General features: G+C 45.4%; 1 protein-coding gene across 2 annotated transcripts in view; it reads right to left on the bottom strand.

Annotated features, from left to right (window-relative positions):
- Window positions 1-2,141: 2,141 nt before the first annotated feature.
- SREK1IP1 (SREK1 interacting protein 1) overlaps window positions 2,142-20,662 on the bottom strand; it is a 49,191-nt gene continuing 30,670 nt past the window's right edge. For both annotated transcript variants that reach the window (XM_073680244.1, XM_073680245.1), the window contains 2 exons: window positions 4,373-4,442; window positions 2,142-2,551 (listed from right to left, as the gene is read on the bottom strand). In XM_073680244.1, the coding sequence (XP_073536345.1) occupies window positions 2,368-2,551; window positions 4,373-4,442 (254 nt within the window). In that variant the 3' untranslated portion in view covers window positions 2,142-2,367. The remainder of the gene's footprint in view (window positions 2,552-4,372; window positions 4,443-20,662) is intronic.

Raw genomic sequence — 20,662 nt, 5'->3', positions numbered from 1 at the left:
TCTGCCCTCAACAGGGCAGAGGAGAACGCCTGTGCAGGAGCGTGATGCCAGGGACCCTGTGTGGATGACGTAGGGACGTGCCATCCACACGAAGCACAGAAGGAGGACGACATCCAAAGAAGGACCAGTGACACCCCTCGGACCGGACCGCCAAGCAGGCGAGTATAATAAAAGGTGTTTTTTTTTGTTGCAGGCCAGATCGGGGGCATATACACAATATATTAGTATGTTCTATATGAGGGCCAAAAGGTGGTGGCCATATCTCATATGGAGCAAACCTAGTGAGGGGAATACTCCTTTAAAGGGAACCTATCTCCAAGATCCTATCCCAATATGTAATAGGTGCTATAATAATAATATTAGCAATTACCTCCAATTAGAAATGTAGTATAGTTCTTCTGATTCGCTATGTCACTTACCATGTGCAGGGCATAGCAGGAGCTTAGGTATCCCTGGTTACGACCATTAGCAACTAACTCACAATAAGTGGTCGTAACCATGGTTACCTAAGCTATATAGCGAATCAGGAGAACTATACTACATTTCTAATTGTAGATATTTGCTAATATTATTATACCTAGTACACACTGGGATAGGATCTTGGAGATGGGAATACCACTTTAATTAAAGACATATATAGAATAATTGGGTGCAAGTAAAAAAAAGGTCGCAAAACTAGACAAAAAAAACCAGGCGCAAATGCAATGACGAATCGGAACCAAAATGTCCGATGATTACAACCTATTTCGTAATGAAGAGAACTGGATAGGGACAGAAGCGCACACAATAGAGCAGTACAGTAAAAGAGAGGGGGTGATCACGGTGGACGCGCACCTACAATCTGCTGCTGCTGCCCTGTGTCTGGAGGAAATCGATCTTCCATGTGTGAATTAACCAGAATAGAACTTGTTACATTAGGTGGGCTGCGATGAAGAAGGAGCCTTGGCATTTAAACAAAGTTTTTTTTATTGTAACCAACGCGTTTGGCCTCTCTCTCGAGGTACAAATACCAAGTGTCTTCCAAGTTTTTCTCTAGATAGCACTCGTATCTACGATAGTGTGTAGGGTAGTTCACAAAATCGGAGACTTTTCCGATATCCGAGTGTCACAGCAATATAGACAACGCAATTCTATGGGTCGTTGAAAAAAATCAGACAGAACTCAGATTACTTTCTGAGCAAAATCACTGATGAAAAAAACGGACATGAAAAAAAACGGACATCTGAATGGGCCCTAAGAGTGACAGGTAACATATCAGACCCTGATTCCAGTAGGATCTCATAGGGTATGTTACATGACAGATTCAGAGGCCATCGTTCGTTCTCTGACTGGTATAGCAATGTCCGCGCCATCCCGGTGATGTAACTGTATTCCCTGATGCGGCACCATAATATCAGGGCGTCCAGGTGTTAAGTATTTTTTTTTTCTGATAACAGATTTCCTTTAGTCTTAAGGCCAAAAAAATATTTCATTGGTTTACAAGTAATAACTGCAGAGATAAATACTCTTTTCTATCACAAAATCAACTAGAAAAGTCCATTACGCTGAAGAGCTACAAATGGTCTGCAAGGTTCATTTGCGTAGTTGGCTTCTGTTTGTCCATAAGGCTATGTTCATACATCATGATTTTTTCAGCGTTTTTTGATGCAGATTTTTAAGCAAATTTTCAGCTGCCTTTAGCAGTACCAGCAAAGTCTATGAGAAACCAAAATTCTGTTCACACATCATGGCTTTTTTTTGTTCAGGATTTTATGTCTTGCATGTTTTTTTGGAAAATACAGCATGTCACTTTGTTCAGCGTTTTTTCACCCATAGGAAGTAATGGGTGGTGAAAAAAACACATCAAAATTTGTATCAGCATTTTTGATGCCGAAATAGAATGTTTTTGTTTTTTTCCACAGAACTTTATGTACATGCATAAAAAGAGACAGAAGGACCGTGAAAAAAACAAACCAAAAAAGCACAAAAACTGCAAGAAAAATCCTGAACAAAATGCCCTTGAAGATCAGGTTTAGCAGCAGATTTGTGACACAAAAAAACCCACGATGTGTAAACATAGCCTAAGCATTGCCTGCTTGTCTATATAACTCTTAATTTTGTTTTTTTACAGACTTGAACAGTGGATAATAAATCAGAAACAATAGACTAAACCGATTTCTTTAATTTTTTTTTTTGGAAAGCATAAAAAAATTTATAGCATGAATTATAACTGGAGGAATCAGTCGGAACCTCAGCACAGTCTCTTTACATTTCATTGTGGGTAACTCCAACCTCGATCCTTGGCCTGGGTTCCTTCTGGAATACATAGGTTTTGCTTATATTTATGGGAAGCACAGGACAGTGCTGCAAATGCTGACTGGAGTCAGATCAGTCATTGCTGGAGGACTCTGAACTGCTGGATGAGGAAGAGGAGGAAGAGTGACGTTCTGGCTTTCCTTTCTTTTTGCCTTTCTTCTGGTGTTTTGTTTTCTTTGACTTGCTTTTTACTTTTTTATGACTTTTCCTCTTCTTTGATTTCGGACTGTCTTCACTCGATTCACTTGAGTGGGATCTGCAATGTATCAAAATGTAAAAAAACTGTGGAAGATCTGTATGAGGAAATCAATGTATTTGTAGACTAAAATTGGGTTTGTGCAACTAAAACCCCCAACATCTAGAACAGCAGATCAAGGGAATCCCACATTTTTATTGATCATGTGTTGCCATCAAATTTTAGATTCTGGCTAACACTTTAAATGGAGTCTGTCAACACATGACTGTTCAAACCAAATGCAGGTGCTCGATTCACCCTTGAGATGGCTAAAAAGTTCAGTGCGCTACCCATTTGCTTGTTTTCCACGAAGTTTGCATCAGGAGCCCAGCTAAAAAAAAGCGTTAAAAATGCCAAAATTAATAAGCGAATCTGTCGCCAGGTTTTTGCTATCCCATCAGAGAGCAGCATGATGTAGGGGCGGAGACCCTGACTACAGAGATGTAACACTTACTGGGCTCCTTGCTGCAGCTTTGGAAAAAATCATTATCTGCTGTAAATCAACCAGTTCTCTGAAGGCTGAGCTCTGTATAACCCCACCCCCACCACTGATTGGCAGATTTCTGCCTATGCACAGTGTGCACAGGAAGCTGCCAATCAGAGGTGGGGGTGGGGTTATACAGCGCTTATGAATATAGAGGACTCCATGCCAGCATGTTTTAGTCCTCTGGTGATAATCTCTGAAAAAACAGTGATTTTATTAAAACTACAGTAAGCAGCCCAGTAAGTGACAATGCTGGAATCAGGGTCTTTCTGTCCCCTACATTATGTTGCTCTCAGATTAGATGTCAAAAATCTACTGACAGATTCCCTTTAACAGATTCAGGCTTCCAAAGCCATCAAGTGGCTAAAAGAAATGACAAGTCCTTTCTTTTCGTGGCTAAAAAAACAAACAAAAACAAAACATGACGGGGGGAAAGCCACCGCAATAGACATCCCAAAAGGAAGTCAAAGACGATGCTTCAGGTAAAACACAGCCGGCGTTTCACTGGAGTGTCTTCAGCTTCAAAACTGATGGGGGTACGCCGGCATCAAAAAGACCCCGTGCACACATACCCTTTCTCTCCATTCCCTGGTTTCTGTAAAGGCTTAGCTGTCAAAGAAGAAAAGGCCAGAGATACATAGTAAACAAGTAGGTATACGCAATTAGGCCACACCAAGGGTGCACCAAGTGCCTGTGCTTGGTTTGAACAGTCATTTTGTGCTGACAGACTCCCTTTAAATGCAATTTCTGTAAGTGTTAATATACATCTGGTGTGTCTGGAAAGGACAGCGAAGACAGGGTAAGTACTACAAAAGGCATTGTGGGGGAAATCATGTATTTCTTTTATTACTTGTAACAAATCTGAGCTATATTATGATTACATTTTATTGACTGGAAAACCAGATAATGCAGGACAACTATAGAGGTGTTGTGGAGTCCATGCCACAAAAGGATCGGAGTTGATTTTGGCAGCACCCAACAAACTTGCACAATATCAAGAAAAGTGCAGAAAATTCTCTGTTTGTCTATCAGAAAACCGTATAAATTCAGATTCTTGAAATAACTATAACAATAAAAGCTGGCATATCTCCTAAACTGCAGTTAGGCCAGAGATGATCATATGCCTTTTCTCTCAATGTCCCTACCTAATATGTCCCATTACCTCTCCATTAGGATTATGTAATAATCCACCGTTCACATAAGATCTACAATCTGCAGTAAAATACTCCATTATGTCGCAGAAATGTTTCTGTTGTGCGGTAAACATTTCCTGTATATGGATAAACGCTCATTATTAGTAAAGGTTATTGCTGTCAATAACGGAGCGCAGATGCATTTTGTCAGGGGCTGTAAATTACCTTTTCCTTGGCTTCTTGGATTTTGTTTTCTCCTTTTTCTTAAGCTTTTTCTTTCCAACTTCTACAGCATCTGTTAAAATACAGAGTGGGTGTTAAAACCGATACATTTGATTGCTGTACATACACAGCGCAGGCATTTTAACCTCTAAGGAAGTCTACTTGCAATCTTTTTTCATTGTTGCATTTTTTTTTCTTTGCTGTTTGAGTGTTTTTTTTTTACGGGATGAGTTGTGTGTTCCAATGTCATCAGTCTGAGGTGCATATCATTTAACAACTATTAATTGAGAAGAGGGAAACCAAATAAAAAAAAAAAAAAGAGCACACAATACAGTGGTAGAATTGCTGTGTTTATTTTAACTGCTGTATATTGTGCAGTAAAAACATCACCTAGAAGAATCCTTGTAATTATTTTTACCGGTCACTACAGTACCATCCTCGGAGCATTTATGGCGTTTGGAGAAATGGATTTGTAAAACAAAGATGAACAAAATTCTTTTCCTTTTTCACATTTTATTTAAAAAAAGAACAAAACAAAAAAAAGTTATTTTTGTGTTACTACAAAAGTTGAGAAGACTGGAAGACTATAATTAAGCGTCATTCTATTTTTATTTTTTACATCCACCTAGAGAATTTCAAGCAGTAATAATAGCGAAAACTAATAATCAGTTCTGTGGAGTCAGTAAAGCAAAGTTCACACTCCTCTAAATTTCCAGACATCATAAATGGCAGGTAATTAGCGCGGGCTGCTGCATATTCTGCACAGGCACAGATCGTAGAGACCTCACTGTTCAACCTTGTGATTCGCTGCAGTGGTCAGGTGACTTTAAACAGCGCAATATTGCATGATGCGCTGCTCAAGTTAGCAGACCCCTGCAGCCAATCACAGTCCACAGGTTTCTAGTGGCTGGTTGAATAGTAATGGCTCCACTCCTTGTGCTAGCACAGACTACGAAGCGGCCGGCAGCGAATACAGGTTGGTGTTGGTAGAATAATAGGTCTTTATTATTTATTTATTTTTACACATTCAGTCAAGCTGATATTTTACATGGTCAATCCCTTTAAGTATTACAGTGACAGCTCATTATGCTCTACGCAGTCCTCAGGACTTTTGTTAAGTCTCCAGCTGCAATGGCAACCCACCATGTCCAGTCATCATGGGCAGATATTCAAACACTGAGTGGCCATCTCTGGGACACCCCTACGCTGGAAGATTGGGGGGGGTCTCTTGACCCTTTGTGCACTCCAGAAAGCAAGAGTTGAGGTGATCATAGAAGAGTGTGGGTGTAGTGAAAAATCTAACCGCTAAATCAGCTCATTTTATCCACAAGAGTATGGATGGTATGGAGTGTGAACAGCGGTGGGGGTGACCCCCTCATTCTCCTGATAGGTGCGGGTTTGACATTCAGAACTCTCACTTATCAACGGGTTATATACTTTCACCATAATATAAATGTCTCAGATGGTATTACCTCTCCAAGTTTTATTGTGGCCCTTGGGATTGGTTCAATCTGACAATGTGGCCAGAAAGGTTCCCTTTAATGCACAACCTGTCATGTAAAATTAACTATTAACCAGCAAATATCGGCTTAATCTGCAGGTTAATAGCGTTCTGACACCTTGAGAGCCCCGCTGCCGGGAAGAAATTAACTTTATTCCCCTCGGCAGTGTTCGGCTTCCAGTCATAGGGGTGGCACTGGCACGGTTTCAGTCACAGCTCTGTACCCCTGGCACTGACTGACAGCAGCTCAGCATTAGGGCCTGCTGTCAGTCAATGCTGGGGGCGTGGTTACAGCCGTCACTTTATATGCACAGAGCTGTGACTGAAACCGTGCCAGTGCCACCCCTATGACTGGAAGCCGAACACTGCCGAGGGGAATAAACTTCATTTCACTGTCCCAGCACGGTGTCAGAGCGCTATTAACCTGCAGATTAACTCTATATCTGCTGGTTAACAGCTTTATTTTACATGACAGGTTCTCTTTAAAAGAATCCCCAAAAACTTGCATTTTTGGTCCACTCACTTGATTTAATTACAAAAATAAATGAATCAGTGAGCTAGGGCAATGCAGTAGAGATGTTTTTCTTTTTTTAATATAAAATGGACATTACGGGTGATAAGGAACCAAACAAAAACCTAACACGGATTAATATGAACAAGCACAAGGACGAAAAACCCTCTCAATACGGACGAGAAAAAGCATCTAAGGATGAAAATTGGACGAATTTCAAAAAAGACCATTTTAAGGAAACCTGTCACCAGATTTTTCTCATGTAAACCAGAGGTACAAACAATTTTTTGACTGCTTTATCCCCCTTCCTAACATCTGCTATACATGTATGGTGCAAGCCGGGTGCAGGTGTATACATCGGGCTCAGGAGATGAGCCTGCACTATATCCGGTATATGGCGGCTTTGTCACACAGCCAGAAGCTGCCTCTACTAGCAGAGATGTTAATCCCATACATCAGTCTCTGTCAATTTGCATTTAAGCTGTGTGTTCCCGGTTGTGCACCATTCGGGGCGCCCATCAGCCCCCCATAACTTAAAGTTGGGCTGCCTTAGTAGCTAAGGACAAGTTATTTAAGGAAATAGAACAAGGGATGATACAATTGCAGGTTCAAGTACACTAAGGGAATATTAAAGTAAAAAAAAAAAATAAATAAATTATATATATATATATATATATATATATATATATATATATATATATATATATATATATATATATATATATATATATATATATATATATATATATATATATATATATATATATATATACACACACATTACATATCTCTCAAAGAAGCATATTTGGAATTTCTGTGTCCAAAAAAGCCATCTATCAAAATACAAAATAATTTAACTGATATGTTAAATTATGCAAATCAAATGAAAATCAAAATGTCCGTATTGCCGTTTTTCAGTTGTTGCACCTCAACAAAAAAATAAGCAATAAAAGTGGGCAAAATACTGTATGTACCACAAAATGGTATTAAAATTGTGAGCTTGCCACAAAACACCCCCACCCTCCAAGCCCTTAGACAACTCAATTGATGGAAAAAAAAAAAAAGACTTGTAGAAGAAGGGGAGGAAAAAACAAAAGTGCAAAGGCAAAAATTGGCTGTCGTGGGAAGAGGTAAATAGCATTTGTGCAACCACTTAATTCGAGCCCAGCTGCCCCTCTTAAGTAGCACCATCTCTCCTCCTGCCTTGATTGACATGGATGACTGCTTCTAGGTCATCCACACTGCATGTTCAACTCTCGCAACTGCGAAGTAGGGAAGAGAAAGACCTGCACAGGCACGAAGAGAAAGACCTGCGCAGGCACGAAGAGAAAGACCTGCGCAGGTACAACAGGCGGAGGCGATGACGTAGGAGGCATAATCCACATCAATTAATGAAGGAGTCGCAGCGACTGCAGGCACAAATGAGGCATTGAGTACAGTCTGGAGATGCCCATGGGAACACTCGATTAGCATGTAGCAATTATAAAAAGCATTTTTATAGGCATGTCAGGCTCTTATGAAGTGGCAGTAAAAGTGCTATTAAAGAAGTCTAAAGGTTGGTGGATTTGGTTTATATTGGTGAAGCTTCAAGACAGTATGCAATGTTAGAGAATATCTGGAAAACTTTTTTCCAAACCAAGTGTGGTGGTTTAATAAAAAAAAAATTAAAATATTGGTTTATCAAAAAAGGAAATGAAAAACAAATAAATGATGGAAAAACCTTTACCCAGTCTATTAAACTAATCTGTAACTCAGTTTTAGAAACATGTAAGGGGGAAAAAAAAAAAACAAAACTATAAACCAAAAGTCTGAATAAGACTGGCATAACACAAGTCTTGTAGTACAATAAAAGAAAGAAAGAAAGAAAATGTGAACTGCTAAATGCAAAAACAAGATGTAATTGGCAACCTTGTGGTGCATTCATATTGAAATGATAATGTGCAGCTCTTTGGTGTTAGGAGGCACGAAAATACTTAGAAACACACAATAACAGCATTTACGTTACAGGTACACAGAAGACACAAATAACATTATTGTAAACAGGAGACGGGGAAGAGGTTTTCTTTGTTTGCTGGAGGCGGTAGGATTCTATAATGGCTATCATTTATAGCACTGGTGCCCCATGGGATGTCTATAAACATGCGCTTTACAGGAGAATCAGGTATATGACACAAACAAGCATTTCTCTAACCTTCCAAGTAGGGAATTCTTCAACAGTTAACCCTTTAATGTCCAGTCCTAATATCCCATCACTTTTTTTTCTTTTTAAGTTTTTCCATTGTAACAGTCCAGGAGCAATAACTTTTCTATTTTTCCATTGATATTGTTTGTCTTTTGTGGGACAAATTGTAGGTTTTCTTAGAATCGTTTTGGAGGTTTCTCAATTATTAAAAAGTGTCTGTCAGTAGGATCAACCCTCCAAGACCATCTACATGGTCATGTAGGTCATAGGAAGATGAATAAATTGGTACCGGAATATCTGCGATCTGATATCTTATTCCAAAGAAATACATATCTTTCTTGATATGTAAATAAGCTGTTAAGATCTATGGGCGGGACACAGATCTCCCTGAGAATCTGCCTCCATGGCTTATTCTAAATGGAAAAAAAGGAGTTACCAGTGTGAGACATGGAGTGACTGACAGTCTGCTCTCCTGATCTACATGTCTCACACTGGTAACTCCACCTTTCATTTAAAATAATCTCTGGAGACAGATTCTCAGGGAGATCTACGTCTGGCCCGTAGGACACAGCCGTGGGGAGCACACAGCTGCTCGTAGGGTTTTTTCCTGACCTATTTTCTCCATCAGGTAACTTCCCTTTGATTGTGAAATATGTGGTAATCCAATTATAGATTGGTCAGCGTTATTTAACCCTTAGGAACAGTCACTTCGTGGGGTAGTAGTGTGAGTGGAATATGAAATAGCAGCCCTGGCATAATAACTTGAACACCCCACTACTTTCTCATATTGATATACCTGTGCTGTCTGTATATCCTCTTGCTTGGAGTTTTTTTTTTTACCCTGTCTTTTTTAATATTAATCTTTTTATATGTAGTCAATAAAGCTATATGTTTTTACAATATCTAGTCGGAATCTCTTCTTATCTGGCGGTTGTATGCCGTAACAGATTTAGTTGTGTATTTTTTTGAGCAGCCTGTTATTCTTTTTTTCTTTATTTTCAGTTTAAAAGTTAATATTTTGTTCATGTTTTCATTTGGAATTGAATGTGCAGCCTTTTGTGCATATGGAAATAAATGCTAAAAGGACTGAGCTTTCTCTCAGTGAGTTGTATTAAACACACTGCTATTATTTTGTACATAACTGTATATATTAAGAAATATAATACACACGTACTGTGTATGCAGTGTTATAAACACACTATGTAACTACATACAAAAATACACACACACCACAATACTTCAAAACTACAAGTTTATCTCAAGGGGCCACATACATTATTGCTACGAGTGCTGTTCTCCAATTAAATAAATGTGTGAATTTGGCTCATCTATACACGGAGAAGGACAATCAATGCTTTCTGAGAAGTCCTATCATCTCGACACCATTAAAGAAGCTATGATCAGAGATACCGGTGTCATTCGCAGTGCTCAGTCGAATATGGCATTGATCTTGCCGCATTTACATAATGGAGCTGTTATATTTCAAGAGCGCTCGTTAACTTTTAGTGGTGCCATGTGGAGAGCTAACAGATCTGAAATCATCCACTTCAAAAGATACGACTTCCAAATGTCTATATCGAGCTATGGTAGGAGAACGAGGTGCGGAGCACTCAATACCGTCCGATACGGATTATACGGCTGAATGTGAAGCAATCAGGAAACCATTGATCAAATGCTTCTCCTTTATTAGGATATAGTCCTATGAAGACCGCAGCAAAAATAATAAGAATGTAATGCCTCTACTTCAATGGTTTCTGAGGCTTTCCCAGCAGGATAACCCCCTCTTCAGAAAGCCCACCTGTGGATCAGCCAATCTGGTGGGTTTTAGCTGACGTAAGCCCATACAATTGGCTCACATTGTACATTATAATCCTTAGTAAATGGGAGATAATATGATATAGGGCTTAAATGAGTTCCAAGAGCTAGATCTACTCTTGAAAGATGCATGCAAAGAGGGTGTCTTAATGGATTCCGTCAATTAACCTCTTCATTAGCAGGTGATTTTCCATTTTCAGATTTACACCTTTTCCTTCCCTCCTTCCAAGAACCTTTTTGTTTTACCGTCGCTACTGGAAAAGTTGTAATGAATGACAATCATTTTACCACAATGTACAGAAAAATGTGAATGAAGTAAAATGGTGTTTAGGGCAGGGCTGTGGAGTCGGAGTCCATTTTGGTGGAGTCAGTATAAAATGGACCGACTCCTAAAATATATAATAAGTTGAGTTCAGTAGTACAATGCAGGATGTGCTGTAAATGTTCTCATAAGGGAAAGTTATGAAATGTCCTATAAATGTCTGTTCTGTTCCTGATCTAAGGATCTCGGCTTTTAGTTAAGATGAATCTGTGCTGCACTTTATGTACACGCTCAGTAGTGACCAGTGCTGTGGAGTCAGAGGTTTGGCTTATCAACTCAACAGCCCTGGTGTAGGAAGTGGGACACAATCGTGAAGTGGAACGAAATTTATTGGATATTTTAAACAAATTAAAAACTGAAAAGTGGGGCGTGCAATATTATTCGGCCCCTTTACTTTCAGTGCAGCAAACTCACTCCAGAAGTTCAGTGAGGATCTCTGAAGGATCCAATGTTGTCCTAAATGACTGGTAATGATAAGTAGAATCCACCTGTGTGTAATCAAGTCTCCGTATAAATGCACCTGCTCTGTGATAGTCTCAGGGTTCTGTTTCAAGTGCAGAGAGCATCATGAAGACCAAGGAACACACCAGGCCGGTCCGAGATACTGTTGTGGCGAAGTTTAAAGCCGGATTTGGATACAAAAAGATTTCCCAAGTTTTAAACATCTCAAGGAGCACTGTGCAAGCGATCATATTGAAATGGAAGGAGTATCAGACCACTGCAAATCTACCATGACCCGGCCGTCCCTCTAAACTTTCATCTCGAACAAGGAGAAGACTGATCAGAGATGCAGCCAAAAGGGCCATGATCACTCTGGATGAACTGCAGAGATCTACAGCTGAGGTGGGAGAGTCTGTCCATAGGACAACAATCAGTTGTACACTGCACAAATCTGGCCTTTATGGAAGAGTGGCAAGAAGAAAGCCATTTCTCAAAGATATCCATAAAAAGTCTCGTTTGAAGTTTGCCACAAGCCTCCTGGGAGACACACCAAACATGTGGAATAAGGTGCTCTGGTCAGATGAAAACAAAATCGAACTTTTTGGCCACAATGCAAAACGATATGTTTGGCGTAAAAGCAACACAGCTCATCACCCTCAAAACACCATCCCCACTGTCAAACATGGTGGTGGCAGCATCATGGTTTGGGCCTGCTTTTCTTCAGCAGGGACAGGGAAGATGGTTAAAATTGATGGGAAGATGGACAGAGCCAAATACAGGACCATTCTGGAAGAAAACCTGTTGGAGTCTGCAAAAGACTTGAGACTGGGACGGAGATTTATCATCCAACAAGACAATGATCCCAAACATGAAGCAAAATCTACAATGGAATGGCTCAAAAATAAACGTATCCAGGTGTTAGAATGGCCAAGTCAAAGTCCAGACCTGAATCTAATCGAGAATCTGTGGAAAGAGCTGAAAACTGCTGTTCACAAACGCCCTCCATCCAACCTCAATGAGCTCGAGCTGTTTTGCAAGGAAGAATGGGCAAGAATTTCAGCCTCTCGATGTGCAAAACTGATAGAGACATACCCCAAGCGACTTGCAGCTGTAATCGCAGCAAAAGGTGGCGCTACAAAGTATTAACTCAAGGGGGCCGAATAATATTGCACGCCCCACTTTTCAGTTTTTTATTTTTTTAGCAAGTTTAAAATATCCAATAAATTTCGTTCCACTTCACGATTGTGTCCCACTTGTTGTTGATTCTTCCCAAAAAATTTGAATTTTATATCTTTAAGTTTGAAGCCAGAAATGTGGCAAAGGGTAGAAAAGGGAACACTCAAATAACACATCCTAGATCTGAATGAATGAAATATCCTCATTGAATACTTTGTTCTGTAGAAAGTTGAATGTGCTGACAACAAAATCACACAAAAATCATCAATGGAAATCAAATTTATTAACCAATGGAGGCCTGGATTTGGAGTAACCCCCATAATTAAAGTGGAAAAACACACTACAGGCTGATCCAACTTTGATGTAATGTTCTTAAAACAAGTCAAAATGAGGCTCAGTATTGTGTGTGGCCTCCACGTGCCTGTATGACCTCCCTACAATGCCTGGGCATGCTCCTGATGAGGTTGCGGATGGTCTCCTGTGGGATCTCCTCCCAGACCTGAACTAAAGCATCCGCCAACTCCTGGACAGTCTGTGGTGCAACGTGACGTTGGTGGATGGAGCGAGACATGATGTCCCAGATGTGCTCAATCGGATTCAGGTCTGGGGAACGGGCGGGCCAGTCCATAGCTTCAATGCCTTCATCTTGCAGGAACTGCTGACACACTCCAGCCACATGAGGTCTGGCATTGTCCTGCATTAGGAGGAACCCAGGGCCAACCGCACCAGCATATGGTCTCACAAGGGGTCTGAGGATCTCATCTCAGTACCTAATGGCAGTCAGGCACATGGAGGACTGTGCGGCCCTCCAAAGAAATGCCACCCCAAACCATTACTGACCCACTGCCAAACCGGTCATGCTGAAGGATGTTGCAGGCAGCAGATTGCTCTCCATGGAGTCTCCAGACTCTGTCACGTCTGTCACATGTGCTCAGTGTGAACCTGCTTGCATCTGTGAAGAGCACAGGGCGCCAGTGGCGACTTTGCCAATCCTGGTGTTCTGTGGCAAATGCCAAGCGTCCTGCACGGTGTTGGGCTGTGAGCACAATCCCCATCTGTGGACGTCGGGCCCTCATACCACCCTCATGGAGTCGGTTTCTAACCGTTTGTGCAGACACAAGCACATTTGTGGCCTGCTGGAGGTCATTTTGCAGGGCTCTGGCAGTGCTCCTCCTGTTCCTCCTTGCACAAAGGAGGAGGTAACGGTCCTGCTGCTGGGTTGTTGCCCTTCTATGATTCCTTCCACATCTCCTGGTATCTGCTCCATGCTCTGGACACTGTGCTGACAGACACAGCTACCCTTCTTGCCACAACTCTCATTGATGTGCCATCCTGGATGAACTGCACTACCTGAGCAACTTCTGTGGATTGTACTGTAGACACCGCCTCATGCTACTGTACCTCTAGGGGTGAGAGCAATGACAAAATGAAAAAGTGACCAAAACAACAGCCAAAAGGATGAGAACAGAGAAATGGTCTGTGGTCTCCACCTGCAGAACCACTCCTTTATAGGGGGTATCTTGCTAATTGCCGATCATTTCTACCAGTTTTCTGTTCCATTTGCACAACAGCTGGAGAAATTGATTCACAATCAGTGTTGCTTCATAACTGAACAGGCAGATTTCACAGAAGTGTTATTGATTTGGAGTTACATTGCGTTGTTTAAGTGTTCCCTTTATTTTTCCGAGCAGTGTGTATGTATGTGTATAAATGTGGCACCCCAGGGGTCTGGTTTCCACAGTAATAGCAGTATTACGTCTGTGAGCAGGTGGGAGGTCTCCTGGGCAGGAATCCTAAGCATACCACACCTCCTGCCCAGTCCTGGGAGGGGAAGGACTTCCCCTACATAAACTGGGGCTGAGGCAGGGTTAGAGAGAGGAGTTCCAGACAGAGACGGAGTCTGGTCTGGACACGCAGAAACAGGGACAGATAGACCTCAGGAGCTCTGTAGGAGCCAAGGAGAAGCGCCAGGGGCTGGAGCTGTGCAGAGCTCGCCCTGGGAGAAGGTACTAAAACCGGACACAGGAGTCCGAGGCTGTGGGGACTAAGATATACCTTGCAGCAGAATCCATCCGGCAGGGGATTCCAGGTCCTCTGGCCATAAAAGCCCGGAGGCTCAGTCACAACGAAGGGACCAGCACCGCCATCCCAGAGCGGAGTCTAACAGGAGGCCCCAGGTCACCAGCCATACGGGTGAGCACCACACGGTATACTCAGGGACGTGGGCTACTTGTAACCGCCGAAAGCAGGGTAGCCAGGAAGGGTACAGACTAACGGGAAGGCCTACAACTCCACCTGGCCAGGGGAACTCCGGCTTACTCGCAGACTAACCAGGCCCCAACTACTAGCCAGTACTCCCGGGGGAATTTGCCTTGTACCATCAGTAAAGACCCTGAACTGTACCCTCGCGTCTCCGTGCTTCCTTGTCGCACCATTAGTGCTGGGACATCCACACCATCACTCCCAACATCAACCTCATCCTCTGCCCTGAGGCCATACCCCTCCCGTTGGGGGTTATACCATCCACGCTGCACATCCGTACCACCAGCCTCAGCGGACTGCCCTGCAGCGGCGGCTTCATAGCCGCATTCAACGGGTGGCGTAGTCGGACACTAATACCATCATACCAATAACCGCCACTTAGTTTGACCACCCTGGGCACGGACCGGGTCACCGCCACACGAAGACTACTACCCCCATCGGATCCGGCTCCGGGTATCCCCCGCGCGCACGCGCGCCGCACTACAGCACTGGCCCAGGGGGCGCGTCAATTTTGGCGTAGTCGGCAGGATTACGTGCCCGCAACCACCGGGTACTGCGTGCCTGAAAAAAAAGAGACTTTTATACTTACCTGTGGTGAAGTTTCCCGCCGTCCGGAGTAGTTTCCCGCCATCCGACGCCATCTTCTGCCTTCTTCCCGCCATCCGTGGAGTTTTCCCGCCATTGGACGCCATCTTGAGGGCGCCGCGCAGGAAGAAGAGGGGCGTGGACTCCGAAAGCCCGCGAGAACTGAAGCCCCGCCTCATGTCCGGACGTTGCGCAAGGTCCTGGAAGGAGCCCAGCAGACGCCGACGTCACAGGAGCGCGACGGAAGGTCCTCAACCCTGACGATCCACTGCGGAGCCGCGGCCTACGGAAGAGGATCATCGCAAGGTAGGCCACGGTCCACTAGGGGGGAGGAGGATGTCGGATACGGAGGAGAGCTTCACCGCCACAACCGCCGCCAGTGCCACCGCTGCTGCGGTCATGCCTTTCACCATGCCCTATATCCCGGGGGCAGCCTGGCTACCCCAGTACTCAGGGGAGTCACATACCCTGCATGACTTTAGAGAAAAGCTGGATAGCCTCTTCCAGGTGTATCCCCTCACGGAGGCGCAAAAAGTGAGCATCCTGGTGGCCCAATTAATCGGGGCAGCCCAAAGGGAGGTAAAGTCCTGGCCACTTGGGAGGAAGAGGACCGTCAGAGACATATTAGCCCGGCTGAAAGACACATTTGACACCCGCACCTCAGCCGAAATAAAGCTCAGATTTTACGGGTGCAAACAGCGAGCACATGAGAGTATAAGAGACTATGCTTTAAACTTACAAGAGGCCCTGAGAGCCATTAAGCAGGCAGACCCTGACAGCGTGGGAAATGAAGATAAGCTGTTGACTGAACAATTTATTGAGGGTCTACTGTGCAATGCCCACCGAACCCAGTTGCGGGCAATGGCCTTACAGGACCCTGACCTGGACTTTGCACAGTTCAAGGACAGAGCCATCCGGGTGCTCCGAGAACCGGCACCAGGTGGCGCTGTGACCCACAGGCGCCCTGCTATCACTTACCACCAGGGGACGGCGCCCTTGTCTGCAGAGCCTGTGGGAGCTGATGCGCAGGCTTTAAACAGTGACCCGGCTACAGACCTGCACCATCAGGTCCAAGAGCTGACTAAGAGCGTTGCCGCGCTAACCAGAACTGTGCAGTCTTTACAGGTCTCTTCTCCAGGAAAGATCCAGCTGGCATCCGGACCGGAGGACGTCCCGTGGCGCCGACTGAGGAGGACCCCACCGGCCAGAGGAAGACCCAGCGACAGATACAACGAGGACGGACGACCCATCTGCCGCCGCTGCAATCAACCCGGACATGTGGCAAGGTACTGTCATTTAAACGGGCACAACCTGGGGTAGAGGGCCAACCCCCAGGCATAAGACCATCAGGCCCATCAAACTGGCGTGATAAATACGTAGGGGGACGTCCAATCTTGCCTGTGGTACTGGATGGCATTCCTATGAGTGCCCTACTAGACACTGGGTCACAGGTCACCACCATCCCGTACGTGCTCTTCAAGCAGTACTGGAATGACTCGGACATAACCCGCTACCCAGACGACGACCTGAGTATCATCACCAGCAATGGTCAGCCCGTGCCGCAGGTGGGATTCAAGGAGGTGACCATTAAAATCGGTAAAGTCGAACTGGCGGCACAAGGACTGATTATAGTGGACATAGACCGTCATGAGAGTCACCCTAGAATCACCCTGGGAACCAATGCAATTGAAAATGGTCTTGCAGAGGTGATTCTCATTTTACAGCAGGTTGCCAAGAACGCCAGTTCCGGCCAGCAGCGTGTGCTCCAAAAAGAGATCCGGGCACTGATGAAGCGGCAACAGGTGGAACTATCTGGTGGTGAGATAGGGAACGGGTCACACATTCTCACGCTACCTATTGCCATGCCCCCAAAAAGTGAGATGATGATTTGGTGCCGGGCAGCTATTGGTCTAAGAGGTAGAGACTACCAAGCAATGGTAGAACCCGTCTACTCAGACAGTAGGCCCACCATTTTGACAGCACGGGGGGTGGTCGATGTACGCCATGGGAGGGTGCCCGTTCGCATCATAAATATCGGTGAGAGAGAAGTACACCTGCCCCGGTATGCCACGCTAGCTAAATTGTTCACCATAAACCAGAATTCTGTACAGGCCGTGGAACCCTTGCCTCCATCTCAACCAGAGGAAGGTAACGGCTCTAAGAAACCAATGGAGGACTGGTGTCAGCAACTACATCTGGGTACTGACTCCACTCCCTCACACCAGAAACAAGGAGTCTATCGGGTGGTTCAAGAGTACGAGAGAGTGTTTAGTAAACACCCGTTAGACTTCGGGCGAGTAAAGGGGGTAGAACACCACATCCCCACGGGAGACCATCCTCCCATAAAGGAGAGATACCGACCCGTACCCCCTGCACACTACCAACACGCCAAGGGGATGCTTAGAGACATGAAGGAGGCTGGGGTAATCAGGGACAGCTGTAGCCCCTGGGCAGCTCCACTAGTCTTAGTGAAAAAGAAGGACAACACTATGAGAATGTGTGTAGACTACAGGAAGGTCAACCGTATCACACACAAAGATGCGTACCCGTTACCAAGGATAGAAGAGTCCTTAGCTGCATTAAAATCTGCTAACTTCTTCTCTACTTTGGATCTCACTAGCGGGTACTGGCAGGTTCCTGTAGCAGAGGCAGACCGGGAGAAGACCGCATTCACCACCCCGATGGGTCTCAGCGAATTTAACTGTATGCCGTTCGGGCTCTGCAACGCACCAGGAACCTTCCAACGGTTGATGGAATGCTGTCTGGGACACCGGAACTTCGAGACGGTCCTGTTATACCTGGACGATGTCATCGTCTATTCCAAGACCTACGAGGATCACCTGAAACATCTGGCGGAAGTGTTTGAAGCTCTGGCAAACTACGGCCTAAAGGTGAAACCCTCCAAGTGTCACCTCCTGAAACCAAAGGTGCAATATCTGGGACACGTGGTGAGTGCTGACGGAGTGGCTCCCGACCCTGATAAGATCACCGTAATTAAGGACTGGCCAAGACCCTCCAGCATAAAGGAAGTGCGGCAGTTCCTCGGGTTGGTAGGCTACTACCAAAGATTCATTCCCGGTTTCACTAAAATGGCAGCCCCTATGCAGGAACTCCTGATAGGTCAATCTCGGAAAGCCAAAAACCAGAAGCCGCCCTTCAGGTGGGAAAAGCTGGAAGAGGAGTCCTTCTGCCAGCTGAAGATGGCTCTCACGGGGGATGAAATCCTGGCATATCCAGACTACAGCCAGCCCTTTATCCTCCACACGGACGCAAGTAACATCGGGCTAGGAGCCGTGCTGTCCCAGATCCAGCAAGGAAAAGAACGGGTAATCGCTTACGCTAGCCGAAAGCTACGACCCACCGAGAGGAACCCTGAGAATTATAGCTCATTCAAGCTGGATTTCCTGGCAGTAGTGTGGGCAGTGACCGAACGTTTCAAGCATTACCTTGCCTCCTCCAAATTCACCGTGTACACGGATAACAACCCGTTGACACACCTGGACACTGCAAGGCTCGGTGCCCTGGAACAGAGATGGATGGCCCGCCTGTCCAACTTTGAATTCACCATCAAATACCGGGCAGGACGCTCAAATGCCAACGCGGATGCCCTGTCTAGAATGCCGAACTTACCGGACGTAGGGGAAGATCCAGAAGATCTGGAAGAAGTTGAGCTACCTGCGTTCCACCGTCATGGGATTACCCTGTATTCCAGCCGTGTGAAGGACAGGCGCTCCGCGACGTTCAATCCCTTGCCCCACTACAACTGGGCGGAGACGCAAGACAGTGATCCTGCAGTCCGCCTGGTGAAGGAAATGCTGACCCAAGCCGATGCCAGTCTGGACCCAGACGCCCCAGAGGAGACTAAGCAACTGTGGAAGGAGAAAAGTAGGCTGTTCCTCTACAGGGAGAAGTTGTGCCGGAGAATGGTTAACTCTCGATCGCATGAGTTGACCTGGCAGGTAGTGGTCCCCAGACGAGACGCGGCTATGATTCTGGAGGCGTACCACAACGGAGCAGGACATTTCGGGTGGAAGAAGCTGGAGTTCTTATTGCGTGAACGGTTCTACTGGGTAGGCATGAGAGGAGCCATCGAGAGGTGGTGCAGAGACTGTGGACCGTGCCACCTAAGAAGGAAGGACCGTGCCAGCCAGAAGACTCCCTTGCAGCCCATCATCACCCGACAGCCACTGGAACTGGTAGCCCTGGACCATGTGAAACTGGCTCCAAGCAGATCTGGGTATGTCTACGCCCTCACAATCGTAGATCATTACTCCCGGTTCCTGGTGGTGGTCCCGGTCAAGGACTTAACGGCTCAAACAGCAGCTAGAGCCTTCCAGCAGCACTTCTGCCGTCCACACGGATACCCGGACCAAGTGCTGACAGACCAAGGGCCAGCCTTCGAAGCGGAAGTCTTCCAGGAGTTCTGCAACCTGTATGGCTGCACGAAGATAAGAACAACGCCCTATCACCCACAAACTAATGGACTCTGCGAGAAGATGAACCAGGTGGTGATAGACCTCCTGAAAACATTGCCCCTGGAAGAACGCAGTATGTGGCCTGAGAAGCTGCCTGATCTGGTGGACCTATACAACCACATCCCTGTAGGTTCTACCAACTGTACCCCGGCTTACCTAATGAGAGCGAGACCTGGTAAGCTGCCTATCGACCTGGATATGGGAGTCCTGACGCCCGAGGACACCTCGCCAGAGGCAGACTGGGATACAGGGCGGCAACAGCAGTATCGGAAAGTGCAGGAGAGCGTGGAGCGAAGTCTGTCTCAAGCTAGAGAAAGGCAAGAGAGGGCTTATAATCAGTATGCTCCCGCTGTTCCCCTGGTACCTGGAGAGCAGGTCTTGAAGAGGAAAAGACGGCTCCACAAGTTGGACGACCAGTGGGAGAAGGACCCGTACACCGTACTGCCATCAAGCCATGAGAGCCCAAAGATTTGCGTGATCAGTAAGGATGGAGGAGAAACCACAGCCGTTGTCTCCAGAGACCACCTGAAGAAGTGTCCCGAGCAGCTGCAAAGCCCTGAAGAAGAAGATCAAGAAAACCCTCGACCCGCAGAGGAAAGGGAAGAAATGATCAGGACTGTACTCGGAGACTTCCCCCGGTCTTGGACACAAGTAAACGGTGCTGTCGTGGTACCCGTCCTCACCTTTCTCCAGCCAGCCCCGCAAGTGCCTACAGAAGAACCAGTAGAGCTGGAAGAGCAGCCGGCCCAAGAGGCAGAAGAGTCCACACCAGCAGTACAGGAGGATCAACCCTCTGCTAGTAGTGAGCCTGCCGTGCCCCTAGTGAGCCAAAGAGTGCGCAGAAAGCTGCCCAGCCTGCCCATAACACCTCCTACACCCTGTAGTGCAGGACCAGTGAGTGAGCTCCGTAGGTCCACTAGGGTTACCAGAGGCCAGATGCCCGTACGTTGGAGAATCTAAGTTGGCTAATTGCTTTAACTATTTTATGTTTACCTGTTTTGTTGTAGCCGTTGCTAATTATGT

This window comes from Phyllobates terribilis, unplaced genomic scaffold, assembly GCF_046119375.1.
Source record: "Phyllobates terribilis strain yellow unplaced genomic scaffold, ASM4611937v1 Scaffold_1__5_contigs__length_1240528914, whole genome shotgun sequence".
Classification (NCBI taxonomy): Eukaryota; Metazoa; Chordata; class Amphibia; order Anura; family Dendrobatidae; genus Phyllobates; species Phyllobates terribilis.
Note: the sequence above shows the minus strand (reverse complement) of the source record. Positions and strands in the feature narration are given on the sequence as shown.